The sequence below is a fragment of the Loxodonta africana genome, chromosome 10, assembly GCF_030014295.1.
Source record: "Loxodonta africana isolate mLoxAfr1 chromosome 10, mLoxAfr1.hap2, whole genome shotgun sequence".
Classification (NCBI taxonomy): domain Eukaryota; kingdom Metazoa; phylum Chordata; class Mammalia; order Proboscidea; family Elephantidae; genus Loxodonta; species Loxodonta africana.
The window spans coordinates 64447233-64460254 of NC_087351.1; the positions used below are offsets into that span (position 1 = coordinate 64447233).

Consider the following 13022-nt stretch of genomic DNA (forward strand, 5'->3'; position numbering starts at 1 on the left):
AAGAATAAAATGATAAGAGAATGAACTGAGGAAATAATCATATTAAATTGGATATTTACTCTGATAATTCAATATTATCAATAAACACATAACACCTTTCCCTAAGGACCAAGTATTCCTAAAACAGGAGTTAATTACTCATTGATTATTTCCTAACAGTTCTGTTCATTAGAGCTAGTTTAGGAGTCCCTGGGTAGCACAAACAGTTAAATGCTCAAATACTAGCCAAAAGGTTGGCAGCTCAAATTCACCCAGAAGCAACTCAGAAGGCAGGCCAAGCGCTCTGCTTCCAAAAAACCCTATGGAGCACAGTACTACTCTGCACACATGGGGTCACCATAAGTCAGAATCAACTCGTTGGCAACTTACAACAACAGAGCTACTTTATATCAAACAGTGAACAAATCTGCCATCAACTTTTAATAATGAGTCAAGAGTTCAAAAACTTAAAGTAGAATAGGGAGTGATCATTTGTAAGACAAAAAACCAAAAACCAAACCCGCTGCTGTCGAGTCAATTCTGACTCACAGCAACTCTAGAGGACACAGCAGATGAGGAAGCAGATAGTCACGTCTTTCTCCCACAGAGTGTTTGATGGGTTGGAACCCCTGACTTTTCAGTTAGCAGTCAAGCACTTTAACCACCACGCCACCAGGTCTCCTTGAGCATTGTGACAAGTATATAAAGATGTAATTTTAATGGTATAATTAAGGATTATCTTTGACATTATTAATTGATTATACATTATAACCATTTCAAACCAGCCTATTTGAAACGCACTTTACATTAATGGAGATAGTTTAAAATAGGTTATCCACTATTTTCTCTATAGTCCAAGTGGGCGGGATGCGTACATGCCTGAAGCTAAGAGAATAACTACATAATATTCATTACTACAAGAAATAACTGCCACCTAATTAAACTCTAAAAACATTTAAGCAAAACCACAAATGAAATATTGCCGTATAAAATATTTTTCCTAGCCTTCTGGTTACCACTGAATTATTTTAATATTAAATTGGGCATTAGTCTTAACACATTATCCTTTTCCCCTAGAAAGTATTTTATGGCACCAAAAGGTCTAACTACACATCTGATGATTAAATACTTTCCCACATCTTCTATCTCATTTGACAGATGAGACTATGTATGTGGAAGAACTGTGCATTTCATCAGTTAGAGATAATGGTGGTTATTCTTAAGTACGTCTAGATATAGTAAATTATCAGTAGTACCATCTGCAATTTGTTCCATCTTTGATAAGATTTGACTATTTTTAAAAATTACTTAAAGCAGAGAATACTACCGCATATTCAGCTAGGAGTAGAGTCTACATGGTCATAATAAAATTATCACTGAATAATAGCTTAACCAAAACCATCACACCACATTTGGAAGACATGTGGGAATATGCGGTCAGGGTAGGAAAGGGGATGAAAGAGCTAAAACTTCATCTTTCACAAAGCCAAAATCCATATTTATAGGAAATATAAAGGTAAATGCCAAAAGAAACAATGAACAGTTGAAAGTAATTGTCTTCAAGGAAGAGGAAATCTGGAGGAAGAGGGTGGGAAATGCCAAAGGAACCTGTAAAGTCTTACAAAACCATAGTGTACCTTTTAACTTTGATTTAAAAAGAAGTTATTACTTGCATGTAATCAAATCTCCCATAGCTTCTACTCATGTTTACCCAATCTACCTCTGTAGGTGGGCCTATATGTTTCATGTGCACAGAAAATAAAATGCTTTTTCCCAGAGATATGCTGTCCTCATAAAAAATACCTTAAAACCAAAGAGAAGACAAGCGTAAGCCGGTAAGGGTGGGAAAAGAGAGTATCAGTGAGAACAGAGCAAAAAGCAAAGATACAGAAGGTATCTGGTGACTTTTTAATCCAGTAATTAGAAAAAACAGTACTTAATGTTTTAAAAATCTAAGTATCAAAACAAACTGATTGGGAGAAATGGGACCTTATTACCTTGGTAGATAGTTCATTATGTGGTAGTTCATTGTTGTTGGCGGTGCCCATGGAGCCAATTTCAAATCGGAGCGACCCCATGTGACAGAATAGAACTGCCCCATAGGGTTTTCTAGACTATAATCTTCATGGGAGTAGATCACCAGGTCTTTCTCCCGTGCAGCTGCTGGGCGGGTTTGAACTACCAATCTTTTGGTTAGCACCCAAGCACTGAACCACTGTGCCACCTGGGCTCTTTGTTAGTTCAACACGTGCCAATACCAAAAGAAAGGGAAAGTCATAGTCAAACGTTTTCCATAACATGTTTTCCAATACCACACACATACAACTCCCAACAACACACAGACTCTTTCCCCTTTGGGCTTGGAAAGGGCCCTCGATTCTTCAGTAGAATGCTCATGACAGAACTGATCGGGGTTAGTAAGATGAAATTTCAGTCTTATCCCTAAACTTAAAACAAGTATGTGTGCACGGGTAATTCAAAACATGGAAAGAAACAACACGTAACTGAGGACAAATACAAAAGGGTAACAAGCACTGTAACAGAGGGTCAGCAAGGCTATAGCTTGCTAATAAGATGTTAAAGGCAACAAGTTTGTTTTGTTCTGCACCAGAATATTGAAAAAGACGTCAGGGAGTAGTGAGGGGAAGTTACTTTTGTTAGTTGCCATCCAGTCAGCTCTGACTCATGGCAACCCGATGTATAACAGAGCAAAACATTGCCCACTCCTGCCCCATCTTCATGATTAGTGGTACATTTGGGTCCATTGTTGCGGACATTGTGTCAATCCATCTCACTGAGGATTTCCCTTGCCTTTACTGGCCCTCCACTTTACCAACCATGATGCCCTTCTCCAGAAATCGATCTCTCCTGATGACATGTTCAAAATAAGCATGTCTAAGTCTTGGATGATATTCTGTGAGCCACAGAATTTTCACAGGTACTTTTCAGGCATAGATTGCCAGGCCATTCTTTCTAGTCTTAGTCTGGAAATTCCACTGCAAACCTGTCCATCATGGATGACCCTGCTGATACTAGAAATACCAGTGGCTTAGCTGTCATCATCATAGCAACAACATTCAGGCCACCACAGTATGACAAATTGATAGATGGGTGGTGGGAGAAGTACTTCGAAATACAGGAAAATACTGGTCTTTCTGCTAGTAAAGGGGGTAGGAGGAATTGCTTGTGTTCATTAGGTGGATCCAGTAGCTCATTGCCCTCACCAGCTAGATAAATCCTGTTTTGGAATTAGGTCCTATGTACAATAATACTTGGGACATAGTCCTTCTGTTTTTAAATGTCTGAAAGACTACTGTGCTAGAGTAATCTGTCCCTCTAGAACAACAATAATCAGCCATTGTGCATCTGGTCATATTTCAGATTCTAGAATTTTTGGCAGCAAACTATTCCAGGAGACTCTTGGTTAGTTCTCCCTGTATAGGTCTAAAGTCCCCTTATGATTAATGGCTTTCCCCCTCAGGAAAAAGAGAAAATTAACAACTGTAACCATTAAACAAATTATACCAAGATCTGTGGGCACCATTCTCTGAGAAAAAGATACATTGTGTTATTTTGCAACAAATGGGGCATAAAATGCTTACAAAGTTCCTGTAAGAACCTTCTGTCAAAAATTAGCTTACTTACACTTTACTGTTGCAACCGAAGAACAGTGAGAGACCTGCTCATTGAACCAGCCTCAAATGTTGATTAGATCTCAATACAGCTTATCATTTAAGACCAAGGGAGGCAAAAAAAAAAAAGAGTTAACTCTCAGCAGCTGAGGCAAAACCCTCTGTCTTCACAATGAAGGAGCAAGAAGGGGGCAATCCAGACTTACTCTGACACATAAAAAAATGAAAAATTAAAAAATTCTCACAAGCAAAGCCGTAACATTAGTGTGGGTACTACACAGATACTGTTTACTATCACTTTGAGCAGAGAACATAAGGGAAACATATTTCCTGATCAAAGACTATCCATGACCTAAAGCCTTCACCATGTTGATTATGGAAGACACAAAAACAGAACATCCAGAGAATAGGAGTGACATGATTTTGTCAAGTGCCTAAAATCACATAAATGTGATTTTACATTTAATCAATGTGCTTAAGCACCTACCTGCAATCAGTTACCTCAACTGCTGTCCTGAACACTCTATTCCCCATTTTAATAGAACTGTGTACTGCCCTAACCACACTCACTGAGAGTCCATGAAGTGAAGTTCACAAGCTCCAATAAAAGTGAGATCCTTCTCTAAATCACTGACGTTGTTGTTAGTTGCTGTCATGTCAGTTCTGACTCATGATGATCCTATGTATGCAGAGTAGAATTGCTCCAGAGGGTTTTCAAGGCTGTGATCATTCGGAAGCAGATCAACACGCCCCCTCTTTTGAGGCGCCTCTGGGTGGGTTCAAACCATCAACCTTTCAGCTAGTAGTCTAGCGCCTAACCATTTGTGCTGCCCAGGTTTAGTCCGGTTAACTTCTTACTGCAAGTTGTACAGTGCCCTAAGGTGCACTGCACAGCCTGCTCCGCTGAATGTTTTATCTGACAGACGCCCCCATTGCCAGCCCTACAGATCTATCACTATTTGTCAACACATCTATAAAGAATCCAAACCTTATCAGTGTATGGTCCCTGGGTGAACTACTGTCCCAGAATCCTGAGTACGAAAACAGACTTTAGAGCTCCCTGTGGAACATTCAGTAGGAAAGAAGGGAGTAACATCCATCCTACGCAAAAGCATTTGTACAAAGGATGATGAGTTAGGGAGGGATGGGTTTTGGCTTCTGCAGTACATGTAGCAACGTCTTTCGGAGGGATACTGAATTCAATCTAAGAACACAAATTTCCTCTTCATTTTGCACTACTTTGCTCATTTTATTATCAAACAAACAAAAAAGGCCAACAAATTTTATTTGCCAGCCCAAATTCCTTGGGAGATCTATTTATTCCTCATTTATTCACAGCAGTAACATAATATAGCATTTATTTTACATCTCTCTCAGTCCCAGAGAATGCACGCGGAATTTAAAAAGCAGACTATTCTACTACTTCTCTTGATATTCAAAGACTAACGCTTCTGTTTCTGCCTTTTTTTTCTAACTTTATGCCTTGAGCATCTTTCCAAAATCTGAGTTTCAAACTACCGCCTACCCCCTACTCACAGAGAGCTTCAGTAGCCATTTCATCCTAATACCACTCTTCCTGGAGAGACAGATTCCGAGGGAGGGAAGGGTTTTTTACTTGGAGTTTCGGTTCGCATCTCTCCTCAATGTAGGGCTCACGTCCGGGACGTAGTAATGTGGTGAAGTCACTGTATCATCTTAACCCTAGAAGCTTTTTCCTGCAGCTCACGCTAGAGGGGGAAAAAGAAAGAAGGAAAGAAAAATGCTCCTCAGGCAGATGCAGAGGCGGGCGAGTCCAGCTCGGAGATGGGGTCCTTGCTGGAGGAAAGTCGCCTGGCCTCAATCTGTGTCCCCGCAGGCAGAAATCACAGCCCTCGCCTGAAGGACCCGCGCTGCCACCTACCTGCCCGAGACCTGAGTGCAAGACCTGCGGGCAAGGACCCGGGCTGTCGCCGCGGACGCGCGGCCGACGGTTGCTGCCACACAGGAGGCAGAAGGCAGGGTGGTGCTCGGCTCGGCAGGGCCTGGCTAGGCCCAGCTCGCCCGACAGCCCCGAGCCGCGTCGCCCACCTGCGCCTGCAGCCGCCACTCACTAAACGAAGTGGGCCTCCTGGGCAAAAACTACCGGAGGCGCCTCTCCCTCCTCGTGCTCTCTAAGCAGGGAGGGGGGCGCTCCAGCCAATGGCAAGCGCAAATGGAGGAGCAAGCACCGCCCCAGGTGACAGACGAGGACAGAATCTTCCCGCCCGCGCGAGAGGGCAGAGCAGTTGCTGGGCCAATCAGCAGCGTGGGTGGGAAGTGAAGGGGAGGGAGAAAGTAGGGAAAGCGGAAACCCAATCAGATCTTGGGACACTCGAGCGACGGGTCCTGCGGCCTCTGGCCTTCCGAGCGCGGCGCTCAGGGGGCGTGCCCGCCTGGGCCAATCGGCACGAGCCCACTGTGCGGAGCGAGCGCCTCAAATGCTCGGGTTTCTCAGCTGATTGTCTCCAGCCGAGAGTTGTTTTTTGCAGCTACCGAGTCGAGCCGCAGCAGGAGGAGCCGAGACCCCCGGGGGGCGGGCGGCGGGAGGCGGGGTCGGGGGAGCCGCGGCTGCTCAGCGCGGGGCTCCGGATCCCGTCATAGCTCTTCCTGGGGTTGGCGGCTGGGGTGGGTGGGGGGTAAGGGGGAAATCCTTCTCCCCCTCGACGGCGACTCCGAGTCCGGCCCCTTTCTTCCCGCTCTCCCTCGCCCTCCCACCAGTCCCCTCATGAGGGTGCCCCTGCCGGGTCCCGCGGCCGCCGCCGCCGCCCCGGCGGCCGGCCGCGGGCCCTCGACGCCCGGCGGAGGCGGCGAGGGCGGAGGCGCCGTCGCTGCTGCCTCAGGCGCCGCGGTGCCCGGCTCGGTGCAGTTGGCGCTGAGCGTCCTGCACGCCGTGCTCTACGCCGCGCTCTTCGCCTTTGCCTACCTGCAGCTGTGGCGGCTGCTCCTGTACCGCGAGCGGCGGCTCAGTTACCAGACCCTCTGCCTCTTCCTCTGTCTCCTGTGGGCAGCGCTCAGGACCACCCTCTTCTCTGCCGCCTTCTCCCTCAGCGGCTCCCTGCCCCTGCTCCGGCCGCCTGCTCACCTGCACTTCTTCCCGCACTGGCTGCTCTACTGCTTCCCCTCCTGTCTCCAGTTCTCCACTCTCTGTCTCCTCAACCTCTACCTGGCGGAGGTAAGGCGGGAGGACCGGCATGCGGGCCCGGGCGGGTGAACGGGGGCGCCTGGATCCTCGGACCGAGGCCCGGGGGAGGGGAACAGTGGGAGGCTGACTGGAGACCAGCCTGGGGAAACAGGCACGCCTGGAGTGTGCACCGATGTTTTCGCCTAAACTTAAGCAGCTGATTGACTCGGTTACTGAGGGGCCTGGGAGGGGGGCTGCGAGTAAGAGTGTATGTGTTCTGACAACTTAAAACAGCAAAACAACCCTTTGTTCAGTGTTCTGGCCCTCTTAAGGTAAGGCGTTGGTGGCACCAACAAAGTGGCATCGCAAGAAGTAGCAGCCCCAGTAGCTCTGCCGAAGCTGGACTGTGTTGAGGGGGATTGGATGCTGAGGTAGCAGCAGCCCTGCTGAAGCTGGACTGCTGCCAGCCATTACGTCACCAGGCAGAGCTGTTCCTCTGCTATTGTTGCTGCGTTTCTTTTATTAGAAGCTTATATTCCCTCCTGCATCTCCTTTCCTGTGGCTCGTTAAGCCTCACACAAATGCCGTTCAATAGTTCTCCAACAGGGTTAATAATCAATAACCAATGCTGAGGGTCAGTATAAGGATCTCCATAAAGCCCTTTATTTCTGCCCCAGTTGCTTCATGCTGTGGCAGTTTATCCTACCTTTTACAGCCCAGTCTTGGAGTTAGTTAATAAAGAAAATATTAGCTTAACCTGTGCCTATTGCAGAAACAAACCACCAAACTGTTTTTGGCAATAGCTTGTTTAATAGCTGGAACCTAATTACACCCCCTTTCTCTTTTATGGGAATTGCTGGTTGGGTTGCATTGTTCTGCAGCACTTAGGTATTTGACCCATTTCAAACAGATTTGGGAGTGTAAAGTTGTCAATCATGTGTGAGCTAGTGATATTTACACCACAGTATTTTGAGAAATGCTCAAAAAAATCCCCCTCCCCCCCCAAAAAAAATAGCTTGAGGAGGGGAAGGAACAAGGTGACATCATATGCTTAATACTCATATAGAATAATATTGGTCTATGCAGCTAATCTGAAAAGCTTTTGGAAGTGATGAGAATTAACATAGTTCTAAGCAAAAGTAAAAAAAAATTGATACATATTCAGTGTTTATATTTCTTACACAAACCAACTCTTCCTTAAAAGACAGGAAATAGAATGTATAATTTTAAAATCACGCAGTCATTACTTCAGCTTTTTATCACACTAAAAACAACAGTTGAAAATAAGTAACAAAACTAACTTTATTTTCCTTCCCCATCCTTGGGCAGCCCAAGTAATAAAGAAAAAAAAAAGTAATACAATGACAAAAACCCACACAGTAAGAAGCAGAGATAAAAGGCATGAGTAATCATAAATAATCATGACATAGTCATGTAACTGATTTGACTATCTTCTGATCTTCCACATGTTTAAGTAATTGTAATATTTCTGTCATTTACAGTTAAACTGATACACTGTGTTTTCACTGCCCTTATTTCTGGTAGAAGGATACCAGTGAGCTTTACTGTAGCTTTTCCAGTAAACCATTTGCTGTAGTCAGGTCCAGTCCATGAAATCCCATCTGTGTCAGAGTAGAACTCTGCTCCGTAGAGTTTTCAGTGGCTGAGTTTTTGCAAAGCTCCGTATTTTTACACCCCCCTCCCCCAGGTATTTTCGTAAGAGCTGATATGCCAATTTTTTTTAACGTTGCTGTGAAAAAATTAACATAGCGTGCTTCCAGAAATACCTTGGGGAGGGGGGCATGACTGACAAATGAACAAGGTGCACGTTTTTTGCTAGGCCTTTCTTCCGAGATACCTCTGGGTGGACTCAGACCACGAGCCTTTCAGTTAGCAGCTCATTGACTGTTTGCACTACCCAGAGACTCCATTCTAGGTTTAACCAAAATCAAACCAAGCCCGTTGTGTTGTTAGGCGCCCTCGAGTCGGTTCCAACTCGTAGCGACCCTATGCACAACAGAACAAAACACTGCCTGGTCCTGCACCATCTTTATAATCGTTATGCTTGAGCTCGTCGTTGCAGCTATGGTGTCAGTCCACCTCGTTGAGGGTCTTCCTGTTTTCTGCTGACTCAGTACTTTGCCAAGCATGATGTCCTTCTCCAGGGACTGATCCCTCCTGACAACATGTCCAAAGTATGTGAGATGCACTCTTGCCAACTTTGATTCTAAGGAGCATTCTGGTTGTACTCTCCCCAAGACAGATTTGTTTGTTCTTTTGGCAGGCCATGGTATATCCAATATTCTTCTCCAACACCACAATTCAAAGGCATCAGTTCTTCTTTGGTCTTCCTTATTCATTGTCCAGTTTTCACATGCATATGTTGTGATTGAAAATACCATGGCTTGGGTCAGGCGCACCTTAGTCTTCAAGGTGACATCCCTCGTTTTCAACACTTTAAAGAGGTCCTTTGCAGCAATGCAATGGGTCTTTTGATTTCTTGACTGCTGCTTCTATGGCTTTATTGTGGATCCAAGTAAAATGAAATCCTTGACAACTTCAATCCTTTCTCCGTTAATCATGATGTTGCTTATTGGTCCAGTTGTGAGGATTTTTATTTTATGTTGAGGTGCAAGCCATATTGAAGGCTGTGGTCTTTGATCTTCATTAGTAAGTGCTTCAAGTCCCTTTCACTTGCTGCAAGCAAGATTATGTCATCTGCATAATGCAGGTTGTTAGTCTTCCTCAAATCCTGATGCACCGTTCTTCATACAGTCCAGCTTCTCAGATTATTTGCTCAGCATACAAATTGAATAGGTATGGTGAAATGATACAACCCTAAAATACACCTTTCCTCACTTTAAACCAATCAGTATCCCCCTGTTTTGTCCGAACAACTGCCTCTTAATTTATATAAAGGTTCCTCATGAGCACAATTAAATGTTCTGGAATTCCTCCCATTCTTCGCAATGTTATCCATAATTTGTTATGATCCACACAGTCGAATGCCTTTGCATAGTCAATAAAACATCCTTCTGGTATTCTCAGCTTTCAGCCAGGATCCATCTAACATCAGCAATGATATCCTCGGTTCCACGTTGTCTTTTGAAACCAGCCTGTTGTAGTTGAGTCAATTCCAACTCATAGCAACTCTGTAGTTCAGAGTAGAACTGCCCCATAGGGTTTCCAAGGAGTGGCTGGTAGATCCGAACTGACGACCTTTTGGTTAGCGGCCGAGCTCTTAACCATGGTGCCACCAAGGCTCCAACTCTAGGTTTAGATATAGTTAATTTACAAGACAGTAACTGGAAGCCTTATGCCATGAGCATCAGATAACTTGTTTTTCCCCTTTACAACATGATGTATGAAATGATATTGATGGTTCACTGTAAGATGGTTGGTGGACGTTTCCTAAAGTGGCTGCACACCCTTTTTACTTTTTTATTGAAGTATAATGTACCATAAAGTATACAGATCTTAAGTGTACAGCTAGGTGAAATTTTATCATAGTTGGGTATCCATGTTACCACAAGCAGCTTAAGATACAGAATACTTCCAGTCCCTTAGAAGGTTCCCTTGTGCCTTCTCCCAGTAAATACCTCTTACCCTAAGGTAAACACGAGGTGGCTAAACACTATCTGGCTAAAAACTAATAGAAAAAAAAAAAAAACAGCTGATTTTTAAGCTCAAAATTCTAAAAGTGTGCTTCTTCAGCATGAAATACACAGAGTATATTCCATTTTGAGACTTTTGATTGGTAATATTCCAAGCTAGTGAGGAATTTAAGTGTCTAAAAATCTTGTTAAATGAATCTCATTTGTGTGTTGTAAGAAAAGCAATAAAACTATTAACCTAGAAAATATAACTTGGAAAGAAGTTGGGCTAACACGGTTTTCTTTTACACTGTCTCTTAAAAAGGATGTAGGTTTATCTTTTTATAATCAAACTAGCAATTTTAAGATGCATGAATGTACTTAGAAAAATTTTCAGTTTTTTGGAGGACCTGTTTAAAAAGAGAGATTCTAACCAGAAATCATTTCTCTATTCATTAGAGAAAATCCAGAGGAACATGTATTTAAAAGAATTTGGTAATTCAAATTTTTATATAAATTCCAAGTAACTGGAACTACACTTCCATTGACCATTCTGAGTTAATCAAACTTTTCCCAGTGAATTCTTCATGTTAGAGCAAAGTGGTAGGGAAAGTTTATGTGGTAACAAATACAAAACTTCACTGATGTGCAATTTTTTTTTTAACCAAAAGGCCCTATATCTTTTTGAGTAGTTGTACTTATTAATTACCAGTCACTGTGTCTTCACTGTCCTGTCAAATACCAAGTCCATTTTGCTTTAGATTTGTTTGAAGTATTTGTTGTATCTGTTTCTCACTAACTGGAAATCTTCTAATTTTAAGGACTTAATTTTAAAGAACTATGAATCGGTATAAAATAAAGCTAGTAAAAAAAAAATACTACTTGAATACACTTTGGTAGGTCTTCTAAAACTGGTGAGTTTTCAAAAAGTTAAGGCTGCCTGAACCACTCTTATTCTTAGTATACACTTGAATGGAATTGAGATAAGTGGAAGTGGCCCTTTCTGACACTCTGAAACAATTAGGCTTTTCAACTTATATTTAGCCTCCTGGAAGCAGGTAGTTAAAAAAAAAAAAAAAACTGTGCAAATCTAAAAGTGTCTATTGAACTTTCTCTGCTGGGATCAGTAGAACATGAACCTTTACCAGAGAAGACTTGGAAGTCTTTAAACTGATTATCTAATAAAACTGGTGCTATCTACCATTGGAGCTCTGTTGGCACAGTGGTTAAGAGCTTGGCTGCTAACCAAAAGTTCAACAGTTCGAATCTACCAGCTGCTCCTTGGAAAACCTATGGAGCAGTTCTACTCTGTCCTATAGGGTAGCTATGAGTCAGACTCGACTTGACGGCATCAGTTTTATCCACCATTAGAATATTTGTAGTTGTTGTTGTTTGGTGGCATTGAGTCGACTCTGACTCATAGGGTTTCCATGCACAACAGAAAGAAACACTGCCCAATCCTGTGCCATCCTCACAGTCATTGCTATGTTTGAGCCCATTGTTGCAGACACTGTGACAGTCCATCTCACTGAGGGTCTTCCTTTTTTTTTGCTGACCCTCTACCAAGCATAACGTCCTTCTCTAAGGGCTTGGTCCCTTCTGATAACATGTACAAAGTACGTGAGGTAAATTCTTGCCATCCTTGTTTCTAATGAGCATTCTGGGTGTACTTCTTCCAAGACAGATTGGTTCATTCTTCTGGCAGTCCATGATATATTCAGTATTCTTCACCAACACCGTAATTCAAAGGCATCAATTCTTTGGCCTTCTTTATTCACTGTATAGCTTTTGCATGCATATGAAATAAAAAATAAAATTTTTTTTTTTCTTGAGGTGATTGAAAATACAAAATCTTGGGTCAGGTGCACCTTAATCCTCAAGGTGATTGTCTTAGTCGTCTAGTGCTCCTATAACAGGAATACTGCAAGTGGATGGTTTTAACACAGAAAAATTTATTTTTTCACGGTCTAGTAGGCTAGAAGTCCAAATTCAAGGTGTCAACTCCAGGGGAAGGCTTTCTCTGTATGTCGGCTCTGGAGGAAGGTCCTTGTCATCAGTCTTCTCCCAGACTAGGTGCTTCTCCATGCAGGTCCAAAGGACGCACTCTGCTCTCGGCACTGCTTTCTTGGTGGTATAAGGTCCCCCTGTGTCTCTGCTCTCTTCTCTCTATCTCAAAAGGATTGGCTCAAGACACAATCCAATATTGTAGATTGAGTCCTGCCTCGTTAACATAACTGCCGCCTATCCCATCACATTAGCATCATAGAGGTAGGATTTACAACACACAAGAAAGTCACATCAGATGACAAAATGGTGGACAATCACACAATACTAGGAATCATGGCCTAGCCAAATTGATACACATATTTTGGGGGGGCACAATTCAATCCATAACAGTGATATCTTTGTTTTTTTAACACTTTAAAGAACTCTTTTGCAGCAGATTTGCCCAGTACAATACATCATCTGATTTCTTGACTGCTGTTTCCATGGGTGTTGACTGTGGATCTGAGTAAAATGAAATCCTTGACAACTTCAGTCTTTTCTCCATTTATCATGATGTTGCTTCTTGGTCCAGTTGTGAGGATTTCTGTTTTCTTTATGTTGTACTGTAATTCCTACTGAAGGCTGTATAGTCTTTGATCTTCATCAGTAGGTGCTTCAAGTCCTCTTCACTTT

At 43.0% G+C, this 13022-nt stretch overlaps 2 protein-coding genes across 12 annotated transcripts in view; one reads left to right on the forward strand and one right to left on the reverse strand.

The window, feature by feature from the left end:
• Positions 1–5760, reverse strand: part of TXNDC16 (thioredoxin domain containing 16) — a 143685-nt gene extending 137925 nt beyond the window's left edge. For 3 of the 10 annotated variants that reach the window (XM_010588634.3, XM_010588637.3, XM_023546165.2), the window contains exons 1-2: positions 5512–5760; positions 5148–5338 (exon numbers count right to left, since the gene is read on the reverse strand). The gene's annotated coding sequence lies outside the window, so the exon portion shown is untranslated. Of the gene's footprint in view, positions 1–1976; positions 3599–3624; positions 3704–5147; positions 5339–5511 lie in introns of those variants that run through there. The other 7 variants (XM_064292486.1, XM_064292484.1, XM_064292480.1 and 4 more) reach the window with 5 other exon arrangements.
• A 594-nt stretch (positions 5761–6354) lies between these two features.
• Positions 6355–13022, forward strand: part of GPR137C (G protein-coupled receptor 137C) — an 85182-nt gene continuing 78514 nt past the window's right edge. For both annotated transcript variants that reach the window (XM_003408613.4, XM_064292487.1), the window contains exon 1: positions 6355–6801. In XM_003408613.4, the coding sequence (XP_003408661.1) occupies positions 6355–6801 (447 nt within the window). The remainder of the gene's footprint in view (positions 6802–13022) is intronic.